This window comes from Haliotis asinina, chromosome 14 (genome assembly GCF_037392515.1).
Source record: "Haliotis asinina isolate JCU_RB_2024 chromosome 14, JCU_Hal_asi_v2, whole genome shotgun sequence".
Classification (NCBI taxonomy): Eukaryota; Metazoa; Mollusca; class Gastropoda; order Lepetellida; family Haliotidae; genus Haliotis; species Haliotis asinina.
The window spans coordinates 12,776,899-12,786,864 of record NC_090293.1 but is presented as its reverse complement, the minus strand read 5'-3'; the positions used below and the strand labels follow the sequence as shown (position 1 = coordinate 12,786,864).

Genomic DNA, 9,966 nt, shown 5'->3' with positions numbered 1-9,966 from the left:
TATATAGTATACGATATACATTCAATAGAAATGCTGGTGACAACATTCTAAGATTTCCTACATGGAGGTATACAAAATTTTAGCAGTATATCTAGGGTGGCGATTTATTCAGGGAGGCGGTAACTCCAGGTTGGTGCATCTTAGGTGGCGGAATATTCAGGGTGGCGGTGACAAAGACCAAACAATCACAAATACAGGGTATGTTGTTTATTGCTATCTAATAACATCGATACATCCAGGTGGTATATCCAGGGGCGGCATATACAGGTGTGACTGCATTGTAGCTGATGTTTCAGGTATTATACGCGTATAGACACATCGCGTCTGTTATCTGAGGAGACCATCATGCCAAAATTGTGTTATCACTAAAAAACAAGCACAACCTAGAAATCGGCAGAAATCTTGGACTCGAGAGAACGATCTTACTCTAGCATTTCTAGGGGTATGTTTCCTAGCTTTGTGACTCCGTTGAGCATCAATTATGAGTGAGTGAGTTGGTTGAAACTCCTTTTAGAAGGTATTTCGGTTGTGTCAGACGAAGATAACGTCATGTAGGAGGTTAGTGAAGTGTTTAGGTTTGTAGACTGTGGAAGAAGAAATGACGATTGAATAGGAAAATGGTTTTAACTGGAAAAAATTTTCAAATCTTGTAAGACAGCTGGATTCCCATGACATAAGTATATTTGGTCTTCATTGGGTCATAATACTTTGTTTCCTGTTCATGCTAGTGTTCGTCACTAGGTATGCCACATATCAGGCCCATTTCTATTATTAAGCTGGTATACTGCATAAAACAACATGTCATCATACATTTCATTCAGTCACCCACACACTATCTATAGATACAAGTTCATATTTTACTTATATCCGGCTAATAAATTTTCACATAATTTCTTTCAATGGAATTCTTGCTCCACAAGGCTTTCGGAATATCGGGGTTCGTACTTTCAAGGTTCCAGTGTTTGTTAGGTTTATGTTATCACATGTACTATAAACAGTGCTTGGTATTCGCAATGTCACAGCAATCTCCCAATTTATTCTTGCAGTAATGTTTACAAATGACTTCCTGTATCGTGACGGAGTGTGATATTATAGCTTACACAGCACACGTGTTGATCGCTTTTACCATGTGCTACCTACATGCACACTAACACCGCACTCAGTTACCCGAATATAAGTTTCACTGAGATCGTATGATATCAAAGCTTTGAGAAGAAAACAAAAGGTTTGAGAATAGATTTCCGAAACTTGATGATGTCAAGACGGATTCAAGGTAATTCATAAACGTCCTAGGACAATAAAAAACAATACGGCCCCTCAGCACAGGCAGAGAAAAAGTATCTCCTAGAACTGAAACGTGAGGATATGTTTGATGTTACTGAATCATATACTTGCCTCCGCAAAGGCATATCCGTATTTGGTTTGTATTAATGACTCGTAATAATGTCGGTCAATCGCCGTCAGTCATGATATTATTATTGCATGACCGCACGTAGTCCGGGAAAGTAGACAGACTGGTCTCAGTGCATGTGTACTCTTTCTGTTCAGCAAGGCGTAGGTTTGGTAAGTAAGTGAGTGGGCTTGTAACGATATTCCACTATAAGGCAAAGTGATATGATATATTGGAAAGGTTATTCGTTGGTGAGATAGGCCAGTTTACTTTGGGATGCGCCCAATTAGAAGATCATGTACCCAACATAATTTTTAATCATTTTCTCTTCTGCATATACAAGGACGTCTCATGTACCCTATCTTCTGTTGCCCTCATGTACTTCAAGTATTCAATTCCAAACACATGACGATTCTGAACAAAACCAAAACCTCGCATAACGATCCCTTCTCTTCTCCCAACAGTGACCTCTGATGTACCATTCGTGTCACGACTCCCAACAGTGACCTCTGATGTACCATTCGTGTCACGACTCCCAACAGTGACCTCTGATGTTCTATTCGTGTCACGACTCCCAACAGTGACCTCTGATGTTCTATTCGTGTCACTACTCCCAACAGTCACATCTGATGTACCATTCGTGTCACTACTCCCAACAGTGACCTCTGATGTACCATTCGTGTCACGACTCCCAACAGTGACCTCTGATGTTCTATTCGTGTCACGACTCCCAACAGTGACCTCTGATGTTCTATTCGTGTCACTACTCCCAACAGTCACATCTGATGTACCATTCGTGTCACGACTCCCAACAGTGACCCCTGATGTACCATTCGTGTCACTACTCCCAACAGTCACATCTGATGTACCATTCGTGTCACGACTCCTAACAGTGACCCCTGATGTACCATTCGTGTCACTACTCCCAACAGTGACCCCTGATGTACAATTCGTGTCACTACTCCCAAGTGACCCCTGATGTACCATTCGTGTCACTACTCCCAAGTGACCCCTGATGTACCATTCGTGTCACTACTCCCAACAGTGACATCTGATGTACCATTCGTGTCACTACTCCCAACAGTGACATCTGATGTACCATTCGTGTCACTACTCCCAACAGTGACCCCTGATGTACCATTCGTGTCACTACTCCCAACAGTGACCCCTGATGTACAATTCGTGTCACTACTCCCAACAACAGTGACCCCTGATGTACAATTCGTGTTACTACTCCCAACAGTGACCCCTGATGTACCATTCCTTTTTCTGCTCCTAACAGAGACAAGCGCATAGGTGATTTTATGAGTACTGGATTTATGTAGCTGACGAAAAAAAATACAAGTAAGCTATTTGTTCGAATTCCCAAAGCGCCATCTTTGTTTTATTGTAAACAGCTTCAGCGCCAAAATTTTGTGATTTTAACTTTTCCCCTTGTTTCACAAGCCCTTGAAGAAGTATTCTCCAAACGTCATCAAGAAAACATGTAACGTAAAATGCGCGTGCATGTGATCTGAAAGGCATGTGGCATTGATCACTATGAAGAGACAAACGTTTAATCGCATCATCCGTTTTGCCTGGAAAGGAGGAAATCATCATGCAACCAATGAATGGTGCCAATAGAAACATCGGCAAAGGCCGCATTGAAGCTGGGGAGTTCATCAGAGCACCCCATCTCACCTTTGGGGTCGTTTCCTGCAAACCAGTTCCGTCCAAGATCGCCCGAGAAGCGGCCGTCCAAGAGTTACCATCCACGCCAAGAGCAGCTACATCTAGGCTGCTTCACTGCGTCACCGGTTTGCCTTAGCCATTTGAGAAGAAGTTCAGACCAAACTGTCAGGAATTGATTGCGTGAAGTGGGAATTCGGCCAGGAAAGCCAATTTGCCCTTGTTTTGAGAGACCTCCATCGGTGCCATCACTTGGGATGATGAGACACTCCGGAACCGAAACATCAGAAACTTTAGGCAAGACTGATGCATCACGAATTCTTCTTCTCCGGAGAGGAGGGAGACAACGTTCTTAGCATCAGAGATATGAACATTTTGCCCTTATTTGCATTTGATAGATCGACAGATTCTAAGACTGTGTCATGGTGTGGGGTACGGTATCAAGAACACAAAGGTATGATTTCCTGGTGGATTGGGGGAATTTGTTTCAATAGGTATATCGACGCAGTCCTTGAATCACAAGCTTCCGATTATTTACAGAGGGAGGGAGCTGTGCCAGCACGACAAGGCTACTACACATACAGCACCCGTCATGCTATGCTACCTTGACAATTCTAACGTCAGTGTCTTCCCATAGCACACCCGATCACCAGATCTTAACCCGATAGACTTAGATACCTGCCAATGTTGGCTGTGCTGTGCTGACCTTCAAACAACAATGTGGACTCATAAGAAACACGGAAACACAACAGTTACGACTGCTCTCTCTCTCTCTCTCTCTATATATATATATATATATATATATATATGTGTGTGTGTGTGTGTGTGTACACATATGGATCTTCACCTCTTGCCATTGATAATGCATGAAATAACTGACAGCATATACTTCTAAAACTGGGTTATGTTTGTCTTCTTTTTCAGGAGTATACATAAAAAATATCGGAGACATTGGGACTATAGGTAAGCGAGTTCAACATGCAATGAGGTAATCTTTTGAAGGACGTTGCGGATCAACTTTCACTTTACTTCACTCACTCACTCGCTGCCCTTGCATTTACTTTGACTGTAAACACTATGTGAGTGAGGGGCGGTAATATGGGAATCGATTCACGTTTGGTTTGACGAACTCATGCCATTCACAAGCACAATACAGGTAGGTAAACAGAGAGTTGGGGAAACTGAGAGAGGGAGAGAGACAGAGAGAGAAAGAGAGCAAATGATGGAGGCAGAGAGGGAGAGAAAGCCAAGGTGAGTGAAAGTTATGAGACTGTTGGTGATAACGAGAGAGCGACATAGAGAAAGGGGGGAATGAGAGAGGAGAGGGAGAGAGGGGTGCAAGATATAGCTAGAGAGAGAGAAAAAAGAAAATGGGAGAGAGGAAGAAAGAGAGAGCCATCATAATCACATTCAGAACATTGTTTGTAACGTCTGTGTCTCTATCACAAACACTTGCTATCTCAAGTAGAGTTCACGAAGGACTCAACTGACGCTGATGTGCTACAAATATATAAAACCTTCATCGATTGTTTCCTGACTACTACCTGGAATTCCCCAAGCGCTTGTTTGCTCTATCGCCGCAAATATTTAGTCCCATACCGCACTTCCGGTCTGAAGAGGTCAATCGGTGCACATCTTTGACGGTTTGCTCGTTAATGTGGCTCCCACGTGGTTGAGAGCGTACAATACGGCCTTGCGCCACACTGATGTCTGTGACCTGCAGTTCAGAGTAAATTGAACAGTTTATGCGTATTCAGCGTATTTTTCGTAACGAAACTGGTTACGTCACAGGTAGTGGCTGTCGTTGGAAGCCAATTTGTTGAGTGGGTTGAAAGCGGTTTTAAACAGCAAACAGACTGAATGTACCTGCGTGAGTGGGTGATTAAGTGAGTGAGCTTGGGTAGTGAGTAGGTACTTGGTTGAGTGGTTGAGTAAGTGAGTGAGTGAGAAAGCGTGCGAACGGACTGGCGAGTAAGTGAGTGAGTGAGTGAGTGAGGTTGGGTAGTGAGTGGTTGGTTGGTTGGTTGGTTGAATGAGTGAGTGAGAGACCGAGCGTGCTGGAGAGTTAGTGGGTATGGGTAGTGAGAGGGTGTTTTTTAAGTGAATGTATGAGTGAGTGAGAAAGCGGCTGGCGAGTGAGACAGTGAATGCACGACAGCAATAATAATTACACATACTTCACTTTGAGACTTCCACCAGTGTTAAACTGGCTGTCAGTGAATTAATTTTAAACCGTGTTCAAAGTGCTACCTCACTCGTGACCTAGACACCAGTGTGGTTAGATTCTACTTGTTATTGTTGAGAGTATTTGTATACACTGCCCTCGCCTTCAAATCGGCGAGATATCTGCCCCATGCAGCCATGACGTAGGTATGCCACTCCTCTTGGCTTGATAACACTGGCATGCTTAGGCAGTTCAAATAGGTGCATTATTTTGGTTTTTTTTCTGCCATGAAAAAGGGTATCAAAACTGCTCTCAAGATTTTCATACTTACATAACTACAGGATCGTTCATTTGTGTGTAGCTGTTTCTGACTTCTGCAGGTTGAACAATGCTCACCCACTGAAATACCGTGTAGCTCTTTAACGCTTATGCCAGACTCAGATTCATTTACACTAAAACCGTTTTGATTGCGCGGTTGAAAATCCGTAATCGCGTTCAATCGTTTTCTCTTATTTTTATTTCGTTCTTTTGTGCGCGTTCGTCTGGTATCATTGTCATGCTGATATCATTGTTTCAATGTGTACAGTTTATGGCGTCCTTCAACTTTCGCAGAGTGCAAAGTCACTATACGTGTACAGACATATTGTAAACACGTGTAATCTCTGTAGACACTGTTTATGAGGCGGTGGGGTAGACTAGTAAGTACAGCGTTAGCTTGCCACGCCGAAGACCCGGGTGCGAGTCCCCACTTGAGTCCAGTACGTTAAGCAAATCTCTTGTGTCCCTCGCCGTGATATAGTTCAAACATTGCTAAAAGCGACGTAAAAATAAACCCAGTCACTGCCTCACTGCTAGCATTTATAGCATTGTAGCACATTATATCATAACGACATAGCCGTAGAATCGAACCCGGTGACTGGGGAACGATTTAACTATGCTATAAACGAGCGAGCGTTTACACTACTCTCATACATCATAACTCACTTTTTAGATGAATGGGAAACGCACTCAGACTCAAAACAAATTGCAAACAATATCCATAGGGCATTGCCGAATGTCTCTTTATTTTAAATGTGAAATATGATACCATTTTAAGACCATTTATAAGCAGTGAAAATTCAGAATGTCTCCGAGCTTCGAATTGATCCATTTTAATGCTTTCCGACAGCGTGCAACACACGCTCCCAATAATTGCAGTTTACAAATATTTATATAGTGCTCTCAAGATGGTACATGTGCTTGACTTGCTAATAATGACAATTTACAAGCCATATTATTAACGACACTGTCACATGACCTATCAACGTTTTAATCTTTCAGACTGAGCGCAAATATATGCTTGCCAATGTTCCACATGTGACAGATTGAGAACATAATCAACGAACAATGTATTCAGGCAATGAGTTTTTGTGGTGCAGAAACTGATACCCTATTTCTTCTTTTGGATGACAACCGCCTGGGAGTTAGTGGGTTATAAAGTTGAGTGAGTGAGTGAGTTTAGTTTTTCTCCGCTTTTAGCAATATTCCAGCGATATCACGGTGGGAGACACCAGAAAATAAGCTGCGCACATTGTGCCCATGTGGGGAATCGAACCCGGGACTTCGGCGTGACGAGCGAACGTTTTATCCACTATGTTACCTCCACCGCCCCGTTGTAAAGTTGGGTTGGATTGTTAGCGAGTGAGTGGATTGGGTTTTACGCCGCTTTTAGCAATATTTCAGCAATATCGATGCACAGGGACACCAGAAATGGGGTTCACACTTTGTACACGTATGGGGAATTGAAACCAAATCTTCAGTGACGAGTGATTGGTATGAAATTGGCATTAAACCTATAGTCAGCAGACGGCCATGCATCCTATTATATAACCGACATGTAACATAGAATGGATTAGCTGTGTGAAACATGTCAGCTAGGGCATGATGCTGCCAACCTTGGTTCAAACTCCATGCACACTGCATCCCAGACACATAGAATGAGGAGGCATTTACATAAGGTTACATAATATTTCAGTAATACCACAACGAGAGACTGCAAACTGACTTCAAGCATAGTACAAATTTCGGGACTCGAACGCAGACCAATGGCGTGACGAGCGAACGAATTATCCACGAGACTATCCCACTTTGACCTGCTTTTGATCATCCCATTGTGGCCATACAGGAAGGGGTGAATAGTCTCAGTCATAAATGTGTTGAGAGTTGCACGTTAAGTACGCCCTCAAAATGACAACATGCATTAGTCGCAAACTCATGCGTTGGGCGTGGAATGGGAAATTGTGGACATGATAAAGCATGACACAGTGTTCCAAGATTAGCAATAGTCCGAATTAGAAGCATTTGTTATTCTGATACTGGTACGTACTTTCGTTCATTCCATACGCCGAGATTCAGAGACTGAGGCGTTTCTTGAGAGACTTAGCTGAAGGTTTAGTCATACAGCAATGACGTTAGGCTATTTATAGGGTAAGATTACAACATTTCAGATAGCAACGTGATACTTTTATACGGACCGGGACGGGGAATTTGGGAAGTTTTACTGCTGCGGATAATGTCTGCCAGGATGAAAGAGACATATTCATTTACACATTCACAAAAAGAAAAAATAGAAAATTGTCGTTGACATTCAAATTTTAGGGAATTTTTTAGACAGTTCAAATTCAAATTCATTGTTCCTTACTCATTCACAAGTTAGGGAAACGGTAGCAGAGTGAACATGTTTAGAATTGTGCCGTACTGTTTCTAGAACTATCCCATCTATGATCACTTCTCCATTTCGTTTGGATAAATGTCCGAGACCAATTCACTATATTTTGAGTTGACGTGATCGGTGATATAAAATGATATCGTAAGAACGTGATTGTGTGACATGGCAAATGTCAACGTGAGTCATTCCACCCCACTCTTCCTGCAGGACATCGCCAAGTTCGTTACGGGTACTCAATGGTTGTTGACGGTGATGTACGTGCCGTCCAAAGAAATCAAAGGCATATTCGATGTGTGACCAGACTGAACAGAGTCATTGATCCGGGTTAGAACTGGTCTTCAGTAACCCATGTTTGTCGTACGTCGCGACTAACGGGATCTTGTGGTCAGACACGGTCAGACTTGGTTGACACATGTCATCATCTTCCAGATTACGTAGACTGATGCCTATGCTGTTCACCACGGGATTGTCTGGTCCAAACTCAGTTATTTACAGACCGCCGCCATATAGCTGGAATATTGCTGAGTTCAGCGAAAAACTAAACTTCTTTACTCCTGTCGGAGGTCCTCAGTAATATACGAGTGCTCTTGCACTGGCATCCTGAAACATACAGTGATGTTCACGACTGGCACCAAGTGCGCCTCCAGGATGCTGCCCCAGTAGTGCCGCACCATTATTGAGTCACCATTGAAACGATCGTTTGAAAAACAAAAGTCATTCCGTCTGCGCCACACTTCGTCTACGCGCCTGTCACGGAGGTCCAAACTAAACCGGATTCTTTCCCGAAAACACGTTTGCCGCAAAACGAAAGGTTCAGGGCTTCCGCTCCTGCCACAAATAACATCTTACCGTTATGTCAAGGTCCGACAAACGTCCGATAGCACTGGATGTCGGACATGCAAGGTCCAACTGTCCACGCCGTCGGAAACCTGCAGCCTCCATCTCCAATATGAGAGTCTTTTTGGCCACGGTTTCATAACACAGTCGCTCTGAAGGCTCCACTACACTATATCAGAATCACATACTCCCCGAGAGAGGACCGTATGAAACAACTCAAACGGAAAGAGGCCTGTGATTGGATGAAATAGTGGAAGATGTTTATGTGCTTTAAAAGCACATTCATCCAGGAATTAAAACTGACCACAACCAAGTATTTAGCGCATTTTCATCACCCTGACTTATGCTTATATGTGCACAGATATTTTCAAGTATTTCACGATTTGGTGCAAAATGGACGGTTGAAAAATCGCCGGACAGGTTGGACAGAACTTGTGTTGTATTGTAGGTTAAAGGCCAGACTGTACATGGAATGGCTGTTGATAGCCAGGATATATAGCAAAATATAGGGATGCTATCGACGTTTTGGGGAAATCATTTGGTGCGGTGTAACCTGATGGACCGTAATGCGTGACAGTTGTCGCCCTTTGTCAAAAAATAAACATCCCATGATATCCAGAGGTATGATCGAGATGGGTTTTTTTAAAAGCATACTAATATTTTGCACCTGATTTTATCTAAAACTTACATTTTGTTCACTGAATATGTTGTGTGTCCCGAACGGAGTATATAGGTCAATTTTGGGCCTTCACGTTTTAAAGTGAAACAAAAGTATGTGACTTTGAAATATCCTTAACACAGATTTTCTAAAAATGTGTTACACTTTCATGTGTATGACATTGAGACAGTATGCGAGGATGAATAGATGATGAGCGTGTGTGTGTGTGCGCGCGCGCGCGCGCGCGTGTGTGTGCACGCGCGCGCGCGTTTGTGTGTGGCATTTGGAGCGTATGCGAACGTATGTGAAACATAACTGTACATATATAGAACATTTGACTGTATGCGAGATCGATGTAATATTTTTGAGTGCATAGTTCATGTATACGTGTGAGCAAAACTATGGTATCTGTGTCAATGTGATACCGATCGCATCATTAACAGGTGGATGGTTTATATTTTTATACCACCAAAAAGCTGGATTTACAAGATTGATAAAATGCAAACGATGAAGTCACGGATGAACAGATGATGAAGAGAAAT

The 9,966-nt window shown here is 42.8% G+C and overlaps 1 protein-coding gene across 1 annotated transcript; it reads right to left on the bottom strand.

Moving 5' to 3' along the window:
• Positions 1-1,708: 1,708 nt before the first annotated feature.
• LOC137260645 (uncharacterized) lies at positions 1,709-2,377 on the bottom strand. The gene has a single exon (XM_067798247.1). It carries the CDS (start codon positions 2,375-2,377, stop codon positions 1,709-1,711), a length of 669 nt encoding a protein of 222 aa, XP_067654348.1.
• Between the last annotated feature and the right edge of the window lie 7,589 nt (positions 2,378-9,966).

Coding starts and splice junctions, on each gene's coding strand:
- LOC137260645 (XM_067798247.1), bottom strand. CDS start 2,377: ATGGTACATCAGGGGTCACTTGGGAGTAGTGACACGAATTGTACATCA.